General features: G+C 41.0%; 2 protein-coding genes across 2 annotated transcripts in view; both read left to right on the forward strand.

The window, feature by feature from the left end:
• The window catches only part of Dstn (destrin, actin depolymerizing factor), a 41,228-nt gene extending 15,885 nt beyond the window's left edge, over nt 1-25,343 (forward strand). The window contains exons 2-4 of the mRNA XM_004668727.2: nt 18,718-19,025; nt 22,066-22,142; nt 24,366-25,343. Of these exons, the coding sequence (XP_004668784.2) occupies nt 18,718-19,025; nt 22,066-22,142; nt 24,366-24,475 (495 nt within the window). The 3' untranslated portion in view covers nt 24,476-25,343. The remainder of the gene's footprint in view (nt 1-18,717; nt 19,026-22,065; nt 22,143-24,365) is intronic.
• Nucleotides 16,590-17,433, forward strand: LOC101597157 (dolichyldiphosphatase 1-like). Its single transcript, XM_004668725.2, has one exon. It carries the CDS (start codon nt 16,600-16,602, stop codon nt 17,314-17,316), a length of 717 nt encoding a protein of 238 aa, XP_004668782.2. The 5' UTR covers nt 16,590-16,599; the 3' UTR covers nt 17,317-17,433.
• Nucleotides 25,344-26,160: the final 817 nt, after the last annotated feature.

Genomic DNA, 26,160 nt, shown 5'->3' on the forward strand with positions numbered 1-26,160 from the left:
TTCCTTCCTTCCCTTCCTTCCTTCCTTCCTTGGTAGGGTTATACTTTAGTCCAGGCTGACCTGGAATTCACTATGTAATCTCAGGATGGCCTTGAACTTCTTGAACTCCTACCTCTGTCTCCTGTTGCTGGGATTAAAGGTGTGCTCCACCATGCCCCATTTTGTTTCCTTTCCTTGTGAAGGATGTTAGCGTTTTTTTTCTTTATTAAATATTTAACAAATCCATGAAACATTCTCTTTACTTTGTATAAAAGAAGTAGATGCATTTTATTAAGTAATGCTCTTAAAATATTCCATTGCAGTGGATATATATGACAAAGATTTGGATTACAGAAACTTTTTTTTTTTTCTTTTTTTTTGAGGTATGGTTCCACTCTAGACCAAGCTGACCTGGGATTCACTATGTAGTCTCAGGGTGGCCTTGAACTCACCATGATCCTCTTTCTACCTCTGCTTCCCAGGTGCTAGGATTAAAGGTGTGCGCCACCATGCCCCGGCTTACAGAAATTTTAAATGTGTCATGTTTTGCAGGATATTTATTTCCTAATTATATGCCATACATACTTATTTATTTATTTATTCGAAGTAGGGTTTCACTCTAGTCCAGGTTGACCTGGAACTCACTTTGTAGTTCCAGGCTGGCCTTGAACTCAAAGCAGTCCCCCGTCTCTATCTCCCAAGTGCTGGGATTAAAGATGAGCCACCACGCCTGGCCCAACTTTACATATTTTTAATGTATACATTGTTTCCCTTCATGTCATTTATCCTGAAATTATGTGGTGTTTACATAGTAGGCATTTTGAACATAAATACCTGGCCACAAGTTGTTTTTTTTTATATAATTTTTATTTATTTATTTATTTGAGAGCAACAGACACAGAGAGAAAGACAGATAGAGGGAGAGAGAGAGAATGGGCGTGCCAGGGCTTCCAGCCTCTGCAAACGAACTCCAGACGCGTGCGCCCCCTTGTGCATCTGGCTAACGTGGGACCTGGGGAACCGAGCCTCGAACCAGGGTCCTTAGGCTTCACAGGCAAGCGCTTAACCGCTAAGCCATCTCTCCAGCCCAAGTTTTTTATTTTTATTTTTATTTTTTTGGTTTTTTGAGGTTGGGTCTCACTCTGGTACAGGCTGACCTGCAATTAACTTTGTAGTCTCAGGGTGGCCTTGAACTCATGGTGACATTCCTACCTCTGCCTCCTGAGGGCTGGGGTTAAAAGCGTGCGCCACCACGCCTGGCTCCACCACAAGTTTTAAAGCAGGGTCACTGAGCTCAAGATCAGCCTGAGACTACATAGAAATATTAAGTGTTGAACTAATAAAAGTTCAATAAAGTAAGCATTTTGTTAACAGCTCTATAATTTTGGGTGTGTGGTGGATTAATAAAGTTAATAAGAAGGTGGGAAAGTAGCTAGCAGTGCTTGCCTAGCTCTGCAAAATAAAAAGAAACAAGACAGTGAAATTTACCAAGAGGGGTCTTGTTCTTTCAAGGAGTGGGGTAGTGAACGATTCAACCAACATATAGTTTTGTTTGTATTGGTGGTATAGTGTTGAGTATAGCTGCCTTCCAACCAACAAATAGTTTAACACAGTATTAGGTAATATGATACTAGAAATAACTGTTCTTTATTATTATATGGAAGGATTATGTGAATTTTGATTATAAAGACAACTGGAGGGACAAAAGCCTCTTTCCCAAAGGAGGCCCTGAGCTGACCCATGAAGGAGGAAAATCAGATGAAGCAGAGGAACATAGAGTCAGCATCACAGGAGAACTGGGCTATTCAGAGTCCTTAGAGTTCAGAAGTGTGTATCAGGGAGAAACTGGGAAAGGAGGTTGGAGAAGTAGGACATAAAGTACTTGACATCTTATGCTAAGAGGTCTAGATTTTATTCTAAGGATATTGGAAATCATTAAATGAAACATTATAGCATTGGCTTATTTCTCAGTGTTTACCATCCCCAAGGTGTGTTCCCTCTCCTCCAATTTCTCTATTTCATGTTGTGCTTTTTTTAATTTAAGAGGGCAGGGAAGAAGAGATGAATGTTTATCAGATTTATAAAATTCATGATTCTTGCCCGTTCGTTCTCACTTCTTGCATGTTACTTCGAAGTATGAAATCTGTAAACAGACTTTGGTAACATTGTTCAAAAGAATATGATTGTTTGCAGTCAGGGTAAGATAGATAACTTTTCACAGTTGGGCTTGATTATATTCGATCTACATTGTTGAGATGATTTTTCAGAATTTCTTTTCAGCTTGTATGCTAAAGTGGGTGATGGATTATAGAAGTTTGATTATCACTGAGTTTTCCTGTGCTTAGTAAAGTTTAACTTGAGTGTTTTGGTAAGTCTCTTCAAGCACTTATAGATAGCAAGTAGAATTGCTATTTGGTCTGCACAGGCTCTCTTCTCAAGGACATCCTTACCTTCTATGGAAATTGGTAAGTGCAGTACTGATTTTTGGAATGCAGCAGTGTATTAAGTTAGCTTGGAACATCTTTTTGGATTACTGGTATCCAAGGCAGTGATTAAGCATTAGATTATGGCTGTCCTGTGAGACACAGGTTTGGGAGAGGAGCGGTGGCACTCCTGCAACTAGTGGCACCCTGCAGGTCTACATGAGCTGGAGTTCACTTGTTCTGTCACTGTGACCACTAGACAGCTTTTGAAGCAAACACAGTTCGTAAAACTGCATTTTTGTCTTTGGACATTTGGAATTAATTGGAAGATTGAGGAATCTGTTTTTTGACTGATACATATGGTAAGAAGGGACAGCTTTTCGGATAGAAGCTTTGACTCACCTTCTAGCCTGGCTGCACTTTTCTTTTTGTTGTAGGTTTTGATATGTGATTTGAGTGACGTTTACCTAGGAGAATGATAAGAGGTAGTGTAATTGAATCTTAAAATGTTAGGATTGTCATCTTCTTCGTTGATCATGCCTTTATGAGAAGAAAGAGATAAGTACATATCCGATGTCAAGTTTGTTTTAATGCCCAGTTTCAGTAATACAGAGAAATTTCTCTTGTACCACACAGTATTATTATTACTGCCCAGCCTGCTGTCCTTTGCAGTGTTTTCAGTAAACTTTTTTTCTTTGCATGTGTACATTCTGTGCATGCATGCTCACTGTGTGTATACACATGTATGCTGTACATGCAAATGTGTGCATATGCATGGGTAGGGCAGGGGAAAATGACAGATGTTTTCCTTAGTCATACTCTTTTATGAGTCAAGGTCTCCCATTGAACTAACTCACCAATTAGGCCAGACTAGCTAAGCAGCAAGTCTCACAGATTCCCTTTCTCCCCCTTCCCAGCTCTGAGATTACAGGTGCACACCACCATGCCTGGCATTTTATGTCAGTTGGGGCGGGGGATTGAACTCAGGTCTGTCATAGTTGAACAGCAAGCTGTTTACAACTATCTCCCCAACCTAATAAACCTCAAGGAAAAAAGAAATTTCTGTTTCAGATACAGGTTTTAACTTGTCTGAATTTTATTGTGTGTATATGTATATGCTTGTGGAGACCATAGGACAACCTGGAATATTGTTCCTTAGGTGCTGTTCACCCATTCTTAGTGACAAATTGTCTCATTGGCCTAGTGCGCTCACCAGATTGGCTAGACTGGATAGCCAATAGGCAGCAGAAATCCACTTGTCTCCACCTCCCTAGCAGTGGGATTACACCACCACCACCCGACTTTTTTTTGGAGGGGAGAAGGCCAGCAAGTTACTTACTGAGTTACTCTAGCCCTTGTCTGAATTGCCTTATACATACTTTTCCATTTCCTGAGACTTTAATAAAAATCGACATTGATGACTAAGCAGGTAAAGAAGCTCTCACTAGGCTTTCTGGTTAATCATAATAGTGAGTGTTTACTTACTGTTGTAGTCAGCTTCAAGCTGCTGGGATGAACTTCCATAGACAGAGCTATGGGAGGAACAGGATTTATTTCAGTTTACAGATTGAGGGGAAGTTCCATCACGTGGGGAAAGAAGCTGGCTCCCATTCATAAATCCAAGCAGAGAGAGAAACTACCATCAAGGTGATTACAGTGGGGAGTCAGCATTCATTTTCATGTGGTCACCTATTTTCTTTTCAGTAGGATGACCAGGCCAGAAAGACCAGAAGATGTTTTCTGGGGAATAAACTCGGCAGTTTCAGAGACAGGTTGATGTTCAGGAAGGTATCTATGATCCAAGTCCTTCAGAAAGTAATTTTATCCAGTCTTCCTATTTGAATTTTGTGTTTCATTGGCTCATATCCTGGGTGACCTCCCCCCATCCCCTTTTTAATACTTGTAGTGGAGTTGTGGTAGGGAGTCATATTTCATGTATTCATCCCCTCAGTCTTAGACAGGGCCTGAGGCCCTTTCAAAGCACTTGTCATTTCCATTGCATTGTCTCAGAGGTTCTGCTCAGAGGTTATCATTTGTAGACACCAACCTCATTCTTCTTGTTGTCACTCTTCTGTTTCTGTTGGCACTTGTCCAAGGCTGATGTAAGCAAAGGGAGTTATGAACCAGTGTAAAACTCCTCACTCCTTTGTAATGTTGGAAGATAAGAGAACCACTCAGTTTCCTGCCAATTTGTTAAATTTGAAGTTATATGTTTGCTGTGCAGTACTATCCTACTTTCAAATATTTTAGATTCTTAGCTTAGGAAAAGGCTTTTAAAATTAATTTTCAGTAGGTAAGATAACTTTTATTTCTGCTTTTTTTAAATCAGGGTTAAATGTGGGGATTTAGTAGTATGGAAATAATAAATTATTTAAAATTATTTTGTTTTATTTTAAAATTTTTATATATTTATTTGAGAGAGAAAGAGACACACAGAGAGAATTGGGTGTTCCAGGTTTTCCAGCCTCTGCAAACGAACTCCAGACGTATGCGCCCCCTTGTGCATCTGGCTTACATGGGTCCTGGGGAATTGAATCTGGGTCTTTGGGCTTTACAAGCAAATGCCTTAACCACTAAGCCATTTCTCCAGCCCTGTTCTTTAAATTTCTATTTGAGAGAGAGAGAGAGAGAATATGGGCGCACCAGGGCCTCTAGCCACTACATATGAACTCCAAATGCATAAGAATCAACTGTTATTGTATTTAAACTATTCTCTCTTGTATTCTTTATTTCTCTACAGCTGAGTTTATAAGTGACACACATGAGCTTTTCTGTTTCCTGCTTCTACACCAGATGCCCTGTTAAGCAGAGGTTATGAATTTTTATCATTTTGTTCAATTTCTAATGTCTCTGTTCCCTGAAGTATTTACTTTGCCAGTAGGGAATGTTTTCGTGTTGGAATATTACTGATCTATTCTGTTTGTCTTTTTTTTTTTTCTTGTTCAACTCAGGCTTACTTCTAGGACTGAAAATCTGTTCTCATTTGGGCTTATCAACTTGATGTTTAACCACATGTATCTGTCTGTAATATGTACTAAAACTACTCATTTATTCTTTTTGTTTATTTTGTTTTCCAAGGTAGGGTTTCAGTCTAGCTCAGGCTGTACTGGAATTCACTATGTAGTCTCAGGGTGGCCTCGAACTCATGGTGATCCTCCTACCTCTTCCTCCTGAGTGTTGGGATTAAAGGTGCACACCACCACATCCGGCTTGCTCATATATTCTTGATCTTGAATCCCTGTGGTTTATTTGAAACCATTTCATTGATCTCTTTTTATCTTTAGGACAAGGTGTCATGATGTAGTCCGCAGTTCAGGCTGGTTTTGAATTTCCTTGATCAGTATTTTATAAACTCCACCCAAGAAGATTCATATAGGTGTGGTTTATTTGAAACCATTTCATTGATACCTCTTTTTTTTTATTTTTAAGACAAAGTCTCAGAGAAGGTTTATATAGGCATGTGATCCATTATACTAGTTGAACAAGATAAAATGCAGCAAAACAGTTCTTCAACTGCAGTTATTTTCACATGGAGACAAAGTGCCAGAGCAGTGTTATTCTCTAGTGGTTACTAGTACAGAACATGGGGAACTTCACTTGTGAATAACATATCTTTTTAAGGCAGTCACAGAGCTCTTGCTGTCATAGCAGTCTATTTTTTCTCTCAAGAATTTCCTTCTCAACTGTGCAGCAAATTTCAGTGCTTCCTTCGTTTAGAGTATCTTTTAGTGGTCTTCATTGTTTAAAGATAATTTTAAAATAAAAGTGGAATTTTATTTTACTTTATGTAAAAATAAACAAGATTTCTTGGCTGCTGAGCAGTTACATATCTTTATAATCTTACTCTAAAAATACTGAAAAATTAGACTGATGGAAAGGGTTGTTTTCTTCTGTCACCTCCTCTTAGGTACTAACCAGGCTCAACCTCACTTAACTTCCAAGATCAGGGAGAATTCTGAGTGGTGTGTCTGTAGACCTGATAGACTTTCTCTTAGGTCAAGCACAGCATAACAACAAAAAACAAACAATTCTGTATATCAGTATTAGAACCAATAGGGAAGATTTCTTTTAAATTCAGAATCAGTACTCATCCTTAACTATGATGATCCTTAACTATCATCATAGGTGAACTATATTTCCATATAGTTGATTCTTCTGTAACCCTATGTATTTTATTTAAAATGTTGTGAAGGGCTTCTATGCTTTGCCAGGAGTCTGTGGCAGACATAAAGGAATGCTTTAACTGAACATGAGTTCACTCATTTTTGTGTAGTGCTCTTATTACTGCTTCATTGTAAAAGCTTTACTTTCAGGTGAAGAAGTAAATATATTAGTAAACTAAAGTATTTCATGACATCTTAGCCAGATTTAGTGATCATCACTTGGATCTTAATGTGAATGATTCTCAGATATTATAAATTAGAATCTGCAAAATCTGGAGATGATTCCTATGCACATTAAATTTGAATAACTCAGCCATGTGTGGTGGGGCACACCTTTAATACCAGCACTCGGGAGGCTGAGAGGAAGATGGCTCTGAGTTTGAGGCCAGCCTGAGACTAATTTCAGGTCAGCTTGGGCTAGAGCAAGACCCTACCTCAAAACCAGAAAAAAAAAAAAAAAGTTGAATAACTCCTCTAATACATGCCCCAAATGATGGCTGAAAGAATTAATGTAATTCAGACAGCTTGGACGGACTGTGGTTTCCCTTACTTTGGTGCTTTTATTTCGTTTTGTTTTCCAAGTTATTAATCAGCTAAGCTCAATTGCTTAAGGATTATTTGGTCTTCTTCCCATCCCACTCATGATTTTTTACTCACTTTCCGATTCACCCATGAGAAACAAAGGCAGAAGAGTTTCCAGCTTGCTGAGAAGAGGTATGCCAGCGCTGGGTGAATCCTTGAGCAGTGACTCCAAGTTCCTGGATATATTCTCCACTTTCTCACTCTGCCCAAGTGATCTTAGTTTTAACTAGATAAAAAATTTTGTGAAGAATCTGAAGACCAATTGTTTAATCTTAACTTCTCCCGTACCTCTGATGTTTCAGGGTTGTTCTGTCCTTCAGCCTAGGTATTAACGATTTAAAACATACTTACACTGTGGTATGTTTTATATTATTTTCACAGACAAAATGTAGAAGAATATGCTAATCATGAAGAGCCATACTATACAGTGAAAGGGTGGGAAGACTGAGCATTTGGCAGTAATCGGGCTCTTGACCTTCAAGCAGACTCCCTTCCAGCCCCTCTTTGAGTCCAGGTGTTGTCACACACACTTGATGGCTGCTAAGCAGTGACTGCACCCACCCCTTCCTTGGCACTGCTGCCACTTCCTCAGGAAGACCTGTGTCACCTCCCATCTTGTAGAATTAGCTTTTAGCTCAGGTCCCTGCCACAGTCCTTTTCCTTTTCTTTTCCACTTATGTATAGCTTCATATACTTCCCCAAACCACAACTGTGGTCATTTGGCTTTGTTTGTAGAAAATATCCAGTGTCCATAAACTCCTGAGCCTGCCATTAGAGGAGCTCTTTCCAGCCCAAGCCCAGCAGGGTCCTCCTGTGTTCTCATGAGTTGGGTAACAGAGTTAGTTAGAATAGAGCTTTTTGTTTTCAGCTTCACTGCATCAGTTGAAATTTTTCTCACCTGTATGTTTATGATTGTTTCAAAATTGGGTCTCCCTGCTTCTGACTTTGCCACAGTCTTTGGGGTTTATTTTCTCAAGCACAAGTATTTAGAAATACTCTTATCCAAAACCTCTACAGGAAACATTTCTAATAGAAAAATCTCAAATTTCGCCCCACTGAGGGTTTTTTTCAGTGTCTGTAAGTTACAGCCAGCTGCATTGTAATTGCAGAATAAATGTTTGTTTTTTATAGTCAGTCACTAGTACACAAATAATTTCCAGATTAAAGTTAAGAGTTTAAGAGACTTAGGTAGTGACAGCTATTGGTTAGAGAAATGTAAAACTTCAGGTGTTGCCTTCTAAGAGTTGTATGGGTTTAAATGAAACTTAGAAGTCAACATTATTATGTATTAGAGAGAATTAGAGTCTGTTTCAAAGAAGTTCATTAATTTTTGTTTTGTTTTCATTACTTGAACATTTGATTCATTTCTGTTAGAGTAAAGGATCTTAGCTTAACATAGACAGACTGTGCTGCTCAAAAACACCAGTGCAAAGCAAGGCTTAAGAACAAAAATGATTATTATTATTAATTGTTTGAGGAAGGGTCTCACTCTAGCCCAGGCTGATTTGAAATTTACTGTGTGGTCTCAAAATCACAGTGATCCTCCTACCTTGACCTCCCAAGTGTTGGTATTAAAGACATGTGCCACTATGCTCTGCTGGAAAAATTAACTTTTAACAATCTAACATGCATATACACATAATAAGAATGTAATAAGATTGTCTAGTTTATGTTAGTTTTCTAGTGTAATTCTATGACACTGCCACTTTATTAAAAAAGCAAAATATGGTCTGGAGAGATGGCTTAGTGGTAAAGGTGGGTTAGTGGTTAGTGGGTGCTTGTCTGCAAAATCAAATAATCCAGGTTTAATTCCCCAGGACCCATAAGCAAGATGCAGAGGTGGCACATGAATCTGGAGTTCATTTGCAGCAGCTGAAGGCTCTGGTACACCCATATATAGTCTCCATCTTTTCTCTCACTCTCAAATAAATAAAAATTAAATTAAAAATAGAATATTAAACATAGCAAAATATGTGGATTTTCTTACATAGGATTGAAGTCGATTATGATTATATGAGGATGAGATTAGGTAGTATTGAAGTATATTTAGAGGTCTTAGTGAATGAGATAATTAAATAGTTTAATTACCTCAATATTAAGTAAGTGCTAGGATCTCAGTGTATCATTCCCTGTTTTTTGTTGTTGTTTTTTGTATTTATGATAAGGTGTTACAGGCATGAGCTACCACACCCAGATTCTTAGGAAGTAAAAGCTCTATTAAAGATGTAGTTTGCATACATCAACAGAAGTACAAGTAAAAGTCATTGGTTGTTCAGGGTATTCAGATCATCTGTATCACCCCTGCCGTACTCAAGAGCATTTTCATCACTCCCCAGAGAAACTCATCAATTAGCAAACCACATTTCTCTCTCCCCATAGCTCCTAGAAACTATTAGTCTACTTCCTATAAATTTGCTTTCCAGGACATTTTATATAAATAGACTCATGTTCTTATGGCCTTTTCTTTATGGCTTCCATCTCTGAGCATGAATGTTTTCAGGGTTCATTTACGTCATAACATTGTCAGTTCCTCATTTTTTTAATTGTGTGTATATATTTTGCAGTTTTGTTGTATGAAAATTAGATTGCCCACAGCCTTGCTAGCATCTGTTACTGGCCATCTATTTTTAAATATTTATTTGAGAGAGATAAAAGAGAAAGAAGCAGATATATAGAGAGAATGGGTGTACCAGGGCCTGTAGCCACTGCAGAAAAACTCCAGATGCATGCACTACCTGTGTATCATGGGTCCTGGGGAATCAAATCTGGGTCCTTTGGCTTTGCAGGCAAGTGCCTTAATTGTTAAGCCATCTCTCCAGCCCTGGCCATCTGCTTTAAATATATATATTCATATTTCTTATTTCAATCAAATTCAAATGTTTGTTTTCCCCGTTATTCAAGCATTTGCAAAAACAACACATGTGTTACTAACTCTGTCGTGTAATTAAGTACATAGTCATTCTACCTAACCTTAAAGTTAAGGTACAATTAAAGCAGGAATTGTAGTTGACCATTTAAAGATAACTATCAAGTTTATTATGATCATGTTCCTGATAGTAATAAGGATTATTCCTAGTACACATAAAGTCCTGAAGTATATTATAGCAGAAAGCTTCAGGTTTGCTGAGATGAACTTCCAGACTAGGCACAGTTATGGCCGAAGAAGCTGTCCTGCTCTTACAGGACACGAGGGGTGGGGGAACGGGACACACAGACGACTGTAAGCCAAAAGCCACATAGCACACTAAAGAAACTCCAGGGGAACTAGGCACTTTGCATAGTTTTAGATTGGAATATCAAATCCACCCCCACACCTTAGGGCTGGACCCTAAGTTCCATCCATTGACACCACCTCCAGCCAGGTGGCTGCACACCCAAGCTACAAACTAATAAAACACTGAATATATTGGGGGCCATCTTTTCAAACTACCATATTGAGTCCCTGGCCCCCAGTAGATTAAAAACTATCACACACTGTAAATTGTATTCATTCCAGTTTCAAATGTCCCCATAAGACAGTTCCAAAATCCCAAGTCTCATCTGAGATTTAAGATTGTCTCTTAGCTGTGAGTCCTGAAAATCAAACAAGTTATATACTTTCAACATATAAAGGCACAGAGTAAACATTTTCAACTGGTATACGGCATAGCAAGGAGAGACTAGAACAATGCAAACTCAGCCACCATCAAGCAATCATCAAACTTCTGCAGTTTAAGTCCAGTGATTGCCAGTTTCCAGATTTTCCAGTTCTGTCCCTCCAGCTGTGCTGAGTAGCCAGGGAAAACTTCCATCCGTAGCTACCAGCCTCCCTTTCACAGTCTTGATATATCCAAAATGTCTTCAGGTCTCCATGCAAACCACAGTTATCTTCCAAAGGCTCTTCCGGCCTATCACAGTCGTCATGTCCTGTCTTATTCCGCTTCTCAGCAGTAGCTTCTAGAACCATGGGTGCACTTGACCCACTCCATGCATTTTTCATGCTTCCAAAACTAATACCAGGTGTGCAGGACACAGCCCTCTTCTTAATTCAGGGATAAAATAAATTATAACCCTGAAAACAGGTTCCTTCTCAACTCTTTCCCAAAAGAGTTTGCATTTCTATCATAGTCTTTCCTCAGGCATCCTCTCCATTGTTTTAAAGTAAAGCAGTTGTACCATCTTCCTTAAGATTGTTAACATGTTGACAATAGCAACTTCAGTAACCTAAGACCAGTCGCAGTGCTTGTAATTTTAGCTTGCTTGAGGTTTTCCAAATTAAATTCTTAAATCTTTTGGTCCAATATCTTTAGCCAAGCACATCAGTCCATTACAGATTTAAATAACTTTGATCAAACTCTCTGGGCCTAGGCACCAAAATGCAGCAAGCCCTTATGCCAGTAGCCCAGTTCCAACAAAGTCCTTTGCAGTCTTTCCTTCTTCCCCTAAGAAAGCTCATAAGCCAAGCCTCGAAGTTCAGTACTATCTGCACTTAGCATTCTCAAACTCTTATCAGAATAGTTCATAATACTTGGCTTACTGCTCCAGAAGGCATCTTCAGTTGGAAGCACCAAATCCATGTCTGTTGCTCCAAAACAAAAGTTCCAAAAGACCAAAATCCACATGGTCAGGTTCATCTCACCCCACATGCTGGTACCAATTTCTGTAGCAGACAGCTTCAGGTTCTTTGAGGTGAACTTCCAGACCAGGCACTGTTATGGAGGAAGGGATATTTATTAAAGCTTACAGATCCAGGGGAAGTTCCATAATGGCAGAAGTTGGCCATCTTTTTTTATGTGTGGGTGTTTCAAGGTAGGGTCTCACTCTAGCCCAGGCTGACCTGGAATTCACTATGTAGTCTCAGGGTGGCCTCGAATTCTTGACAATCCTCTTACCTCTGCCTCCCGAGTGCTGGGATTAAAGGCATGCTCAACCACACCCAGGCAGCCATCTGTTTTGTTTTTAATATTTTATAATTTTTTATTGACAACTTCCATAATTATAAATATCCCATGGTTATTCCCTCCCCCCCACTTTCCCCTTTGAAACTCCACTCTATCATATGCCCTCCCCCTCTCAATCAGTCTCTCTTTTATTTGGTGTCATGTTCTTTCCCTCCTATTATGATGGTCTTATGTAGGTAGTGTCAGGCATGGTGAGGTCATGGATATGCAGGCCATTTTGTGTCTGGAGGAGCATGTTGTAAGGAGTCCTGCCCTTTTTTTTAACTCTTATATTCTTTCTGCCACCTCTTCCACAGTGGACTCTGAACTTTGAAGGTGTGATAGAGATATTTCAGTGCTGAACACTCCTCTTGTCACTTTTTGTTTTTTTGAGGTAGAATATGACTCTAGCCCAGACTGACCTGAATTCCCTATGTATTCTCAGGGTGGCCTTGAACTTGCGGTGATCCTCCTACCTTTGCCTCCCAAGTGCTGGGATTAAAAGTATGCACCAACACGCCCAGCCACCTCTGTCACTTCTCACCACCATGGTGCCTTCTGAGTCATGCTGCCAAGGTCACTGCCATCTGAAAAGAGAAGATTCTCTACCCAAAGTGAGAGTAGCATTAATACAAGGGTATGAACATTAAGAGAAGTGCTTACTGGGCAGTTTGATGAGCATAGTATATGCATTTAGCCATACACCAGCAGACGTTAGACCCCTAGGGCTCATGACTACCCCTGTTGTAGGTTGTTAGTGTCAGGGATGTGTTCCCTCCCATGGAGCGGGCCTCTAGTCCAATTGGAGGGCAGTGGTTTCCACCATGACAGACATGCCACTATTGCACCCGTTGGCTATTTGGCCTGGCTGGCCAAATATAAAGCTTGCAGTGTTCACTGTTGAATATCTTCACTGGTGATTTCTGTCTCTGCCATTGAACTGCATGCAGCATGGCTTTTTCCAGCTTTCTGTCAGCTGGTCTACATGGAGGAGGTTTTCAGCTCAGCTCTAGCAGGATTTCTCAGTGGCCTTGTAGCCCAAATCTGTGGAGTCTTCAGCAGTAGGTTGTAACCATCTATTCCTGATGGGAAACCAAGAGCCTCAGCAATGGCCTATAATGTTTTGGGGGCATCAGGGACCTCCCTGGCCAACATCTCACTGGAAGGTATCCCATTCCTGGCATTGAAAATTTTCAGGTAACAATCTATGGCTCCAGAGTGTTCCATTGTCCAAAAAAGTAGGTTTCCATATGACTCATTTATATCCTCTTAGATTTTGATTAGCCCTCCCTCCACCTTTCCTTTACTCAGTCTCTTCCCCTGACCTCACTTAGGCCTTTCCATCCCCATTAATCTGTTCTTCTACTTACATATATACAATACCATCCTATTAAGTCCCCCCTCCCATTCTGTTCCCTTTATATCTCCTTTCTAGCTTACTTAGACATCTGTTTTTCAAAGCCATCCTAATATGTGTTGAAGTGGTTTTGATTTGCACTTCCTTAGTAACTTGATGTTGAACATATTTTTCTATCTGCTTATTGGTTATATGCATACAGTGTCTTAAACACCTCATTAACCTCTACTGTTCCCTTCTACTATCTTCTCAACTAATCCTTCCAGGTGTGTGTGTGTGGAGGGGGCTGTTGGGAGGAACATGCCCACTGAGTAAAAATAGGGTTTTTAGCATAAGCATGTGTTGGAGAGTTATTTTCTGCTGTATGTGGACAACTTACCCAAGTGCTGCATCACCTAAGAGCATGAGTTATCTTCTCATAGAAGCTACTCTGGGAAGAATGGGGTCTTTGGAGCCCCACCTCATCCATGATGAAATGTTGACAATGTCATTCTTATTGAAACCACAGCTGCTTGCTGTGAGTTCATAGTGTAATAGGAGGTCAGATGACCATGTCAGATAAAGAAGACAGTATTCCACTGTATTTATCGTTATCCTTCAGTTCTTAGATTTTTTTCAGCCCCCACTTTTTGTGAGATGCTCTGAGCCTTGGAGGGTGGTTTGGATGCTCTCTTTAGGACTGGAGCACACAATAGTTACTTATTTCCAGTACTCTGACCAACTATACATCTCATTAACTTTTCGCCCATTGTAGAAAGACATTCCATGATCAAGGCTGAGAGCAGCACTAATCTGTGAGTGTAAATAAATATAAATATTTAAAAAGTAGTGTGAGGTTGTATTTTTATAATTGTTGAGTTGTAAGGATTATAAATGTATTCATTCTACAGGTTCTCTATGACTTGCAATTATTTTTTCCTATTCTGGAGGGGTTTTTTAGTTTTTATATTGTAGATAATACAAATATACCTTAATTCTGTTTATAATTCTTGCTTTAGAAAATATAAAATGAGAGCTAAATTGTTAATGAAACATAAAATTATGAGTATAGAAAAATTAGTTTAAAAAGCACATTCCTTAAGAAGATGAAAAATTTAAAAACTCTTTTAACCATTCCTTGTTCTAGAATAACAAATATAATTTGGCATAAAAGGGTATTTTTTTTCTAGCTAGCGTAACCCCAGATTAAGCTATTGTCATGTTAACAGTGTACATTTTATTTTTTTTTAATCATAACTTGTAATTTAAAGATCTATAATTGAAACCTTAAAAGTAAGTAATTAAAGTTACTGAATATTAGTTATATAATTATGAAATGTGAAAAGCAGAGGCATTTATTTTTTGGTTGGCAAATGATGTTATAGGAATGGAATTTTTCTAATCCAGCAGCTTGTACCATCTGTTTTAATTTATGAAAGGAATTTTAGATATCATTAATATAAAAGCTAGAAAAATGATCTACTTCTAGCCAAGGCTCTAAGAAGCCTGTATAAGAACAAAACAACTCCAACTGGGCATGCAGCTCAGTCAATTGGATGCTTGCCAAACATGTACAAAACCCTGGGTTCAATCCTCAGCACCCATAAACTGGGTGTGGTGGTTTGATTCAGGTGTCCCCATAAACTTAGGTGTTCTGAATGCTAGGTTCCCAGCTGAGATTTGGTAATTAACACCTTCTGGAGGCTGTGTATAGTTGGGGGTGAGCTTATGGGTGTTATAGCCAGTTTCCCCATGCCAGTGTTTGGTACGTTTTCCTTTTCCTGTTGTCCACCTGATTTGGGCCAAGGGGTGATGTCTACCCTCTGCTCATGCTGTTGTTTTCACCTGCTATCATGGAGCTTCCTCTTAAGTCTTTAAGCCAAAATAAAGCTTTTTTTTTGTTCCTCCACAAGCTGCTCTTGGTCAGGTGATTTCTGCCAGCAATGCAAACCTTACTGTAACACTGGGTATGGTGGCATGTCCTGTAATCCCTACCTACACTCAGGAGGTATCAGAGACTTAGAAGTTCAAGGCCAGCCTGATATACATGAGACTCTGACTCTAAGTAAATTAATTAATAGAATTGATGTTGAACATATTTTTCCTGTATGCTTATTGTGATTTAAGAAGCACTTCTTGGAGTGGGGAGATGGCTCACTGTTATTAAGTACTTGGTTGAGTTCAACTCCTTAGCCATCCCCATAAAGCTGGAGATGAAAAAATGGTACACACATCTGACATTCCTTTGCAGTAGCAAGGAATTCTGACATGTGCATGCACACACACAAGCACCCATGCAGATGTTTTTTTTTAAAGAGTGCTCTCCTAGGTCTTAGGATAGAGTCTGCTATGGTTACATTTTGCTTTAACCTATGTAAAGGTGAGAAATAGTTTACACAGTATACCTACACCTTAATATAAGGTTGCAAATCCAGTCTTTACCACACCATCCAAGGCTTAGCGAACATTGTGGAAAAGGTGGCAGAAAGAATGTAAGATCCAGAGATGGGAAGGAGCCAGATATGAAGTGGTCTTTGTATTTGTGACCTCACAGTGGCTGTCATGACCTGTATAATATTAGGCCCATCATTGTGCTGTCATGGTTGATGGAGGAGGGCAAGAAAAGTCAAAATAGATGAGGGACTAGTTGGAAAGAAGGAGTTTAATGGAAAGCAGGTGGGGGGGAGGGAGACAAAAAAAAGTAGTGGAGGGGGTTATGATCAAAATACATTTATGTATTGGGCTGGAGAGATGGCTTAGCGGTTAAGCGCTTGCCTGTGAAGCCTAAGGACCCCGGTTCGAGGCTCAGTTCCCCAGGTCCCACGTTAGCCAGATGCACAAGGGGGTGCACGCGTCTGGAGTTCATTTGCAGAGGCTGGAAGCCCTGGCGCGCCTATTCTCTCTCTCTCCCTCTATCTGTCTTTCTCCCTGTGTCTGTCACTCTCAAATAAATAAAAAAATGAACAAAAAAAATATTTAAAAAAATACATTTATGTATTGAAAATTGTCAATAAAAACTTTAAAAAGGGTTTGATGTATGAAGATAATAGTGATTATACTTCTAAGTATTTCAGTTTTATTATTAGATAAGTATACTCTAAGCTTTTTAAGTACATGCCTATCTATAGCCAAAGCGTCATGTTTTATGTTTGGCATGATAAAAATCATAAGCCTTGGAAGCCCGGTCTCCGGGTAAGATGGCAGCAGACGGACAGTGCTCGCTCCCCGCTTCATGGCGGCCAGTGACCCTCACCCACGTCGAATATCCTGCAGGTGATCTCTCTGGCCACCTCCTTGCCTACCTGAGCCTTTGCCCTGTTTTTGTCATCGTTGGTTTTGTAACCCTCATCATATTCAAGTGGGAGCTGCACACAATCTCATTCCTCGGGGGACTGGCATTGAACAAGGGGGTGAACTGGCTAATCAAGCACGTCATCCAGGACCCTCGGCCCTGTGGAGGTCCCCACACAGCAGTGGGTACTAAGCACAGGATGCCCTCCAGCCATTCCCAGTTTATGTGGTTCTTCTCTGTCTATTCCTTCCTTTTCCTGTATTTAAGAATGTACCAAACAAATAATGCTAGGTTCCTGGACTTGCTATGGAGGCATGTTCTCTCCCTGGGGCTCCTCACTGCTGCCTTTCTCGTCTCCTTCAGCAAGGTCTACCTGCTGTACCACACCTGGAGCCAGGTGCTCTACGGGGGCATTGCTGGAAGCCTCATGGCCATTGCCTGGTTCATCTTCACCCAGGATGTCCTCACCCTGCTGTTCCCCAGGATAGCAGCCTGGCCCATCTCTGAGTTCTTCCTAATCTGGGATACAAGCCTCATCCCTAATGTACTCTGGTTTGAGTACACAGTAACCCGAGCAGAAGCCAGGAACAGACAGCGAAAGCTGGGGAAAAAACTGCAGTGACTGGTGGGTGTGGCTGGGTCCAGCCTCCAAGTCTGGCCTGCACCATGCCTTGCAGGTTGGACAGAATGACAGATGGAGGGATGAAGCAGAGACCTCTACAGACCCAAGTCACCAAGTGGAGCCTTTTTTCCCCCCTTATTTTAATTTTAATGGACAAGATGAACCAAAGGGCCAAGTTAACCCTTCAGCCAGGACCCAGGGAGGGCCTGCTGCCTGGGGGCGGGCCACATGGCCAGAGACCCTGGCTCTGCTGCTACCAGCCCCTGACTAAGTGGAAAGTGCTCTTGGCATGGGCTTTGGGGTGTGGGGTAGAGCACAGGGGCTTGCACTTCTGGTCTTGGGGCCAGGAATTCCAGGTGGTGTGAGGAGTACACACTATTTATAATTCTTTTGTTTTGTTTTGTCAAAGGCAGGCAGGATTTTGGAGATGAGGCTGGAAGAGCCTGCTCCACAGTAGCTGCCCTGTGTACAGAGGGACCCAGGTCACTTCCCCGAGCCCTATGGCCTGCCTCCCACTGGGCCTGAGGGACTTGGGGCCAAGAGTGAAGCATCTCCAAGCTCTCTCTGCCACTGTTGCCATTCCAGAACCTCATCAGTATTTCCTTGTCTGTGGGCAGGGCCTTGAGCGAGCACCCCTTGCGGTGGCAGCTGCTGTCAGTGTGTTCTTCCCCATATCAACCCAACATCACAAGGGCTTTTCTCTGGTCCCCTATCCCCAAGACAGTAGTCCCTTTCCGACAAAAGAGCCTGCACATGTGGGTGAGCACACCCAAGCGTTTACAGCTCCTTTTGTCTGGCCAGCCAGTAGCAATCTGTCTTCATCACCACTGGAACAAGACTCAGAGGAACCAGGAGTTGGGAACCCTACCCCCTCCCTGTGTGCTGTGGATATGCCCTGTCTCCACAGGCTGGGAACCTGTGTAGGGGTCACCTTGAGGCCTGTGTCAAGTGTGGGTTAACTGATTCCAACCTGGAAGAATCCCTTCTAAGGGCCTGTTTCTAAGTCACTCTGCCACACTGGTGGACAGATGTTTCTAGACTTGGAAGTTTCCAGAACCAGACTCCAGGGGGACCTGTGTTTGAACCATCCCTTCTTTTCTCTGTGGAGGTTCCTGTTCTGCTGCTGAAGCACAATTTTTTGGTGCTTTCCTTTCTTGTCTGTCAAGGCCGTGTCCAAAGCCGTCCCAGACGCCAGGACCAGGGCTGGTTTCTAGGGAGGTAGGTCAGTCTCCACAGTTCCTCCCATTTCTCTAGCATTTTTATTTTTACTTTTTGCCTGAGACAAGCCAAGTGTGAGGTGGTTTGACTTAAGAAAATAATGCAATTGTTTACTATTGTTTTAAAATAAAACCTGAAACTCTGGGAAAAAAAATCATAAGCCTTTTGCACATTTCTTTTTAGGCCTCAGGAGTGCAAGTTGCTGATGAAGTATGTCGCATTTTTTATGACATGAAAGTTCGGAAATGCTCTACACCAGAAGAAATCAAGAAAAGAAAGAAGGCTGTCATTTTTTGTCTTAGTGCAGACAAAAAGTGTATCGTTGTTGAAGAAGGCAAGGAGATCTTGGTTGGAGATGTTGGTGTTACAATAACCGATCCTTTCAAGCATTTTGTGGGAATGCTTCCTGAAAAAGATTGTCGTTATGCTTTATATGATGCGAGTTTTGAAACCAAGGAGTCTAGAAAAGAAGAACTGATGTTTTTTTTATGGTAAGCATTTGAAATATGGAGTCTCTGTAAGTTAGAACTAATCTTCCAGTCAGCACTTGGAGAATCTGTTTTACAAGCAAAGTGTTTTATTTTTAATTTAATATTTTTCCTGTGTTGCTGGAGATTGAACCCATGACATGAGTTACATCATCGGGCCTGCCCCAAAATAACTCCTATTCAGTCTGTGACATTTAGTCTTTTTTTTTTTTTTTGGTTGTTCTAGCCCAGGCTGACCTGGAGCTCACTCTGTAGTCTCATGTTGGTCTTGAACTCACAGCGATCCTTCCATCTCCTGCCCAAGTGCTGGGATTCAAGGTGTGTGCCATCATGCCTGGTGACATTTAATTTTTGTTTACAAGGGTTCACAAGGTCTTACCTGGATTGACATTTGTGAAGCCAAAATGAAAGACCATAACTTTTCAGCAGTTAGTATTTTTGGTGGGAGAAGAGCAAGAGGCAGGTTTTTAATGCATTCCCAGGACCCTTAAAACAATACTTTATTTGCAAAGAAGAGAATGAGACTATATGGGTGTGCCAAGGCCTCTAGCCACTGTAAACAAACTTGAGGACATGCACCACTTTATGCATCTAGCTTTATGTGGGTACTGGGGAATCAAACCTGGGTCATTAGACTTTGTAGGAAAGCACCTTAACTGCTGACTCTAGCTCCTAAATAGGCTTTAAAGTTAGTGTTTCCTTTGGTTGCAATTTTTCGTATTTTATATTTTATTTATTTGTGCAAGAGAGGCAGACAGAAAATGGTCCTTCCAGGGCCTCTAGCCACTGCCAATGAACTCCAGATGCATGTGCTACCTTGTATATCTGGCTTATTGGGTACTAGGGAATTGAACCTGGGTCCTTAACGCTTCGCAGGCAAAACGCCTTAACTGCTAAACTCTGTATCCAGCCCAGTTTTTTGTGTTTTTAATGTAGTTTTTCATTATGAAAGTTATTTTCTTATTAAAGAACGCTTGAAAAATTAGGAAAAAGACTTACATTGGTTTGTTTTTTGCATCATTATTTTAAGAAAGAAAATGAAATATTTTTTTTCTATTTAACAGTGAGGGAGACCAAGAGAGATGCAGAGAGACTATGGGCACTCCAAGGCCTCCTGGCACTGCAAACTCTAGATGCATAGATGTGTGTACTGCTTTGTGCATATGGGTTCTGGGGAATCAAACCTGGGCTGTCTTGCTGTGCAAGCAAGTGCTTTTAACCACTGAGCCATCTTTCCAGCCTTTAGAAAAGCTAAAACCTTACTATACATGTTTTCCATAACAAATTGTTCAGGAGGCAACTCTTCAGTATTTCAACATTGTACTAAGAGTAAATTAGAACAGCCCAGTAATGTTTTGCATAAGAAAAATAAAAGTGGCCTGGCGAGATTGCTTAGTGGTTGAATGCTTGCCTGTGAAGTCTTACGGATCCCAGTTCAAGGCTCGATTCCCCAGTACCCACGTAAGCCAGATGCACAAGGTGGCACATGCATCTGGAGCTCATTTGCATTGGCTGGAAGCCATGGTACGCTCATTCTCTCTCTCAAATAAATAAATAAAAATAAAACAAAAAATTTAAAAAGTAACATGAGATGACACTGCAAGTGTGATGGAGTTCAGAGGTTTGTCAGTCCTGGACTTGTGGCTTTGTCACCAGCTGGGCTTTACTGTTGGGAGAAAGACATTTAAGAGACAGAGACTACTAGCCTCGTCCTGGCTCCAGTGATAGCATCTCTGCTGCTTGCTGAGGTCAGAGCCAACTGGGTGAGGGCCACACACTGGTGCCAATAACAATTCTGGTAATTTAGCAGGAGCTAAATGGAATTGCTGAATGCTAAAGAGCATTTCACTAGACTTTTAAATATTTTGGTAGCATGGTGTGGGGGTAGGAAGAGCCTACTGGTAGAGAGGGAAAGAAGACATTCATATGTAAGCAGTCTGAGCAGCAGGAGAAGGCCATTATTACCAGGGAAGAAAGTATTGTGTGAGCTGTGTGCTGTGCTTGTTCAAGCATCTTTTCATGAAGGCAGTAAAACTTTGTAAACATAAGATTGTGGTAATGTTGGTAACCCAGATATGGTCATTGCTGAGTTACCAGTGATCTGGTACATGCCTTTAATCCCAGCGCTTGGGAGGCAGAGGTAGGAGGATCGCTCTAAGTCTGAGGCCAGCCTGAGATAGTGAATTCCAGGTCAGCTTGGGCAAGAGCAAAACCTTGTCTCAAAAAACAAACAGATTAGAATCACAAGTTACACACGTGGATGAAATATTTTTTCAAAAGAATTATTTAGGGTTTGATATGGTGGTACACGCCTTTAAGCTCAGGAAGCAGAGGGAGGTGAATTGCTATGAGTTTGAGGCCACTGTAAGACTACATAGCGAATTCCAGGTCAGCCTGGACTAGAGTGAGACCCTACCTCGAACCCCCCCCCAAGAAAAATTATTGAAACTCGGGTGTTGACCCCTAGTTTGGTAATTGAACAACTGTCATGTTAGACCAAGGTGAAGAACAATACTTGTTTGATCAGTATCTGGAATAGATGTATGAAAGGACTAAAAGAGTTAAAGGCCTTTGCTTTATTATTTCTTTTTAGAAAAAGACAAGCAAGAGGAAGAAAGAGAAAAGAAAAAAAGCAATGACATTGGCATTTTAAAATTCTGGGTGTCAAATTGTTCTCCATGCTTTTCTGATTTTTGACGTTTTGCTTTCAATTAGAAATACTGCTAAAGCCTTTTATAAATATGATTACTAGCCTAAAGATAGAAAAGTTAGAGAAAATGAGTTGAGTTACACAGTGCAGTAGGCATCCAGTGTTGGCTCTCTCATAGTGATCTCATCAGTCTGGTTTTTTTTTACTCAGTGCTTCTATACTTTCTCCACTAGTAGCTTTCTGCTAGTCAGCCAAAGTGATTGTGCTGGTGCACTGAGAACATGAGTGTGAGGGGTTGGGTGGGAGACAGCAGATTCTGAGACCTCGTAAATGCTGGAAATGGTTTACAAAGAGTGTGAGTGTGCTCTTCTCAGTTTGTCATCTTCTCTCTAGGGCACCAGAACTAGCACCTCTGAAGAGCAAAATGATCTATGCGAGCTCAAAGGATGCCATCAAAAAGAAATTTCAAGGTATGAGCTGGATTGTGCCTTATGTATTGTAGAGGTGTGATGGGCCCTTGGAAAGGGGACTGTAGCTTGTCTAAAAACATTCTTTGGGGGCTGGAGGAATGGCTTCGAGGCTCGATTCCTCAGGACCCACATTAGCCACATGCACAAGGGGGCACACGCGTCTGGAGTTCATTTGCAGTGGCTGGAGGCCCTGGTGCGCCCATTCTCTCCCTCTCTCTGTCGCTCTCAAATAAATAAATAAAAGTAAACAAAAAATAAAAATAAAAACATTCTTTGGAGACCTTTTTCAACAAAGACAGGAAATATTCTGAGCATTTTCTGCCTTAGAGTGCTCACATTGTATCTGCAGACTTCACAACCCTGTTCCTTCAATATTGGTGCAATGCAACTTGGTCAGGTTGGTTTTAAACTAGATTCTTATGTAGCGGGTGGGACCAGTTGGTTTGTGTTGTTCATACTTCTTCAGTTTGCTATTGCCTTTGAATGTTGATGTGACAAACTTGCAAAAAGGAAATGTTCAGAAGTGGGAAGAATCCTCTCATCTCTAGCTTTTTTGTTAAATGGTGTAATTTTAGGTAATTGATTCATCTGTGTCCAAAGGGAAGTACATTCACCTTGAGCTGGCCAGTTGTATTTGATTTGCTAGCCGGTGACTGGGGTCCAGATGAGATGGTATTGGCCATACTCCAGCCAAGAGAAGATATTGGTATGGTTGAAAAAGCATGGGGACGAGCCCAGGGGCTAAGCTTGCTGTCTAACTTTGTGTGACCTTGGCCAGATTGCATAACCTCCAAGGGCCTAGTTCTCTCAGCTCTGGAATGGGATGCCAGGTCTGTGTTTTTGCCTGCCACCTCCCCACCACAGGTATCTCCAAACAGCTGAGGGAGCCATGGTCAAGAGGGCTTGCCCAGGATTGGTCTTGTTTTTCTCTAGGTCTTGTATTCTTGTAGAAGAACAGGTTTGCCCTAACAAGTTTTATGACTTAAAAAAACAGAGTTCAGCTGGGCGTGTGGTGCACACCTTTAAACCCAGCACCTGGGAGGCAGAGGTAGGAGTTCAAGGCTAGCCTGGGACTACAGAGTGAGTTCCAGGTCAGCTTGGGCTAGAGCAAGACCCTACTTCTGGGGCCGGGGGGGTGGTGGAGGGGGGGGGGAACATAATTCTTCCTTTCCCAAGCTCTGCTGCTGCACAGTTCAGTCTTTTCGGGTTCTGCAGGCATTTGGCCAGTGTTAGGACACACCAGCATGTGCTCACTCATCTGCTAACTTAGGCTTTCAATTGAATCTTTAGGTGGAAAATTTTCATGAAGAAACCAGAAAAAAAAAAAAAGCGGATCCTTCATCTTTTTGTGTATTGCCTTTCAGTAAAGGGAATTGCTTTATATATTTTACATGGCAATATTAAATGACAGCCTATTTGTCTTTTTTTTTTTTTAAAGTGGTTTTCTCAAATCAGTCCCAGGTTTGTTCAAAAGCTGACTTGCTGTGCTTTCAGCAGAGTATGAGAAAAGATCCTAAAATGGTAGAACAGCAGTATAGCTGTTCAAGTTGTGGCAGCTCTGTACAGAGAAAGTGCTGTGTGGACTCCCATCACTTAACCATTTTGCAATGTGGTGTCATGACTGTTCTAAGGGTGCCATGTCTTAGTGCTACAGTGACAGCGCTGCCACAGGCGTTTGTTCATTCCAGTTCAGTTGACTAAGCAACTGTGCAGTGAGAGCATGTATTCATATTTTCATTTCTAGTAAAAATGATTAGCCCTGCCTTTTTATTGAAGTGTAACGTACCTTTAGAAAAGTACACAGTATAAATTTTTATAGAATTCAGTGAATTTTCAAAGATTGAATGGTTAGTTTTCATCTAATGGCCAAAAAGCTTCACTCATGCCCCCTACCTCTTCCTGAACCCCAGGGATAACCAATACCCCTGGCTTCTAACTGTATACATTAGTTCGGGCTGATATGGGTTGCCATGTAAGTGACATATGGCATGTATGCTTGTTTTCCAGGCCGCTTTCAGTCAGCATTATGTGTGATTCATCCATTTTGATGCATGTACTTCCTGATTATTTTGTATGATTACTGTATAGTAATCCATGGTTTGTAAATGCCACAGTTTATATTAAAAGGTAGTATCTTTAAAATAGTTGGCTCTTGACTCAGAGAACTAGGTAAGCTGCTGTCATAATTCTACATTTTCATAATTTGAATTGTTATTCTTCTAGGTATAAAGCATGAATATCAAGCAAATGGGCCAGAAGACCTCAATCGGACTTGTATTGCTGAAAAGCTAGGCGGATCCCTAATCGTAGCTTTTGAAGGATCTCCTGTGTAGCTAGCTCATCAGTCAGTGCCACAAATCGAAAGCTTCCATGTTTAATGCTCTTCTCTCGCTATAAGGAAAGCAAATATTTTTGTTAAGCTCAGGATTTTTAATAATGCAGTTCACAAGTGTGTAAGGCTATATGAAGAGAATGAATTGTTAACCTTAGCAGTTGTTTCTTTTGCTTAGAAAATTAATCATAATTTGTTTATAATTTTGGCCCAAAATTCTGTTCTTCTTGACTTAAACAAAATAATGAGATATTCTCTTTATAACATGTAATAACACTAATACACACTAAAACAGCAGTCAGGCAGTCTTTTAATGCCTCCAAGTGTGTGATGAGACTGCCTCAGACTTGTGTGCACTTAAGAGTTCACGCTGACCTTGCAAAGCACCATGCCAAGCACGTTGTTGGAATGCAGGAAGCAGCCCTGCACCTGCAGTGAGACTCCCGGGCCAGGAGGCTGCTGAGTGACCTTGTGTCTTGGAAATCATGGTATATCCTCAGGAGAATGTGCATTGTCTTGTAACGACTAATTATAATGCAAATTTGGGCTCCAATGTAATCTGCTTTGTTAATGAAAATGATAGTGTATTGATAAACCAGGACACTTTTGAGATCTTTAATTTTGTTTCCTTCAGAACTGTGCTGCATCTGGTCAAATAAAATATGGAAGAATGTTGAGTACATTTCCTTGGGGGTGTGGGACAGCATAAATTCCTAGAGCAGTTTGTAAATTGGGGGAAATGGGAGTGGGTACCATGGAACTTGGAAGAGATTGGTAACATCACAGGCATGACGTGGAATAATGCACACACAGTTGAGCTTAGAAGTAGCATACTGGCTTTATGGAATAAAGGAAGCATTTGTAACTTACCTTGTGTGTTACTCATCTGTAAAGTGGAAATGAAGGATTTTGCCTTCCTATGGGGAGAGTCCTTTAGATATTGGCATTTCTGACAGCATTAGGGGCAAAGCTATCTCCTCTACCAAAATGTGAACGCTGGTGTAAAAGTTGACATTCTTTTTCTATTTCAAATGTCTTTATTCTCTGAAGGTCTGGCTTCGGGAGGAATGACAGTAAATTCCTGTTTTCATCAAAATCTCTTACAAAACTTGTCCAAAAAATAGTACTATTTATCATTCTTCGTCTTGAATTCGTCCTCTGCACAAGGCATTGTATTGAACTCAGTAAGAAGCACCAAAAGCTGCCCAGTTAAGAGCTGGCCCTGCAAGTGGACCAAGTACTGGTCAGGGCCTTTTAGAATTGCCTCAGCTTATGAGGTGATCCCTCTTCCATCACAACGACTCTGCATCAGTAGTTCTGGCACATGAGTATGCATGTAAGACATTTGTGCCATGGGATTTCAAATAGTATATAAGTATGTAATGGGACATCTCCTAGACCCTATTTGGGCTCCAGCTGTGCTGTGCTAGAGGAGACGGTTTACAGGAGCTCCTGGGAAGGAACTATGGCTAGTCCCGCGGTAGCCCAGAGGTAAAGTAGCTTGCCTAACTAGGATCACTTGACTCATACGCAGCTGGAGTGGGACAGAAACTCAGGTGGTCAATGTTCACTACTTTGTGGAGAGCCAGTTAGATTCTAATCTAACATCTGGAATATAAAGGTTGGGTCTTGTTCACTGTGGGATGTGAAAGGGGCAAGAAAGATTCTTTATTACATCTGAGCCAA

Source organism: Jaculus jaculus, chromosome 8, assembly GCF_020740685.1.
Source record: "Jaculus jaculus isolate mJacJac1 chromosome 8, mJacJac1.mat.Y.cur, whole genome shotgun sequence".
Lineage (NCBI taxonomy): Eukaryota > Metazoa > Chordata > Mammalia > Rodentia > Dipodidae > Jaculus > Jaculus jaculus.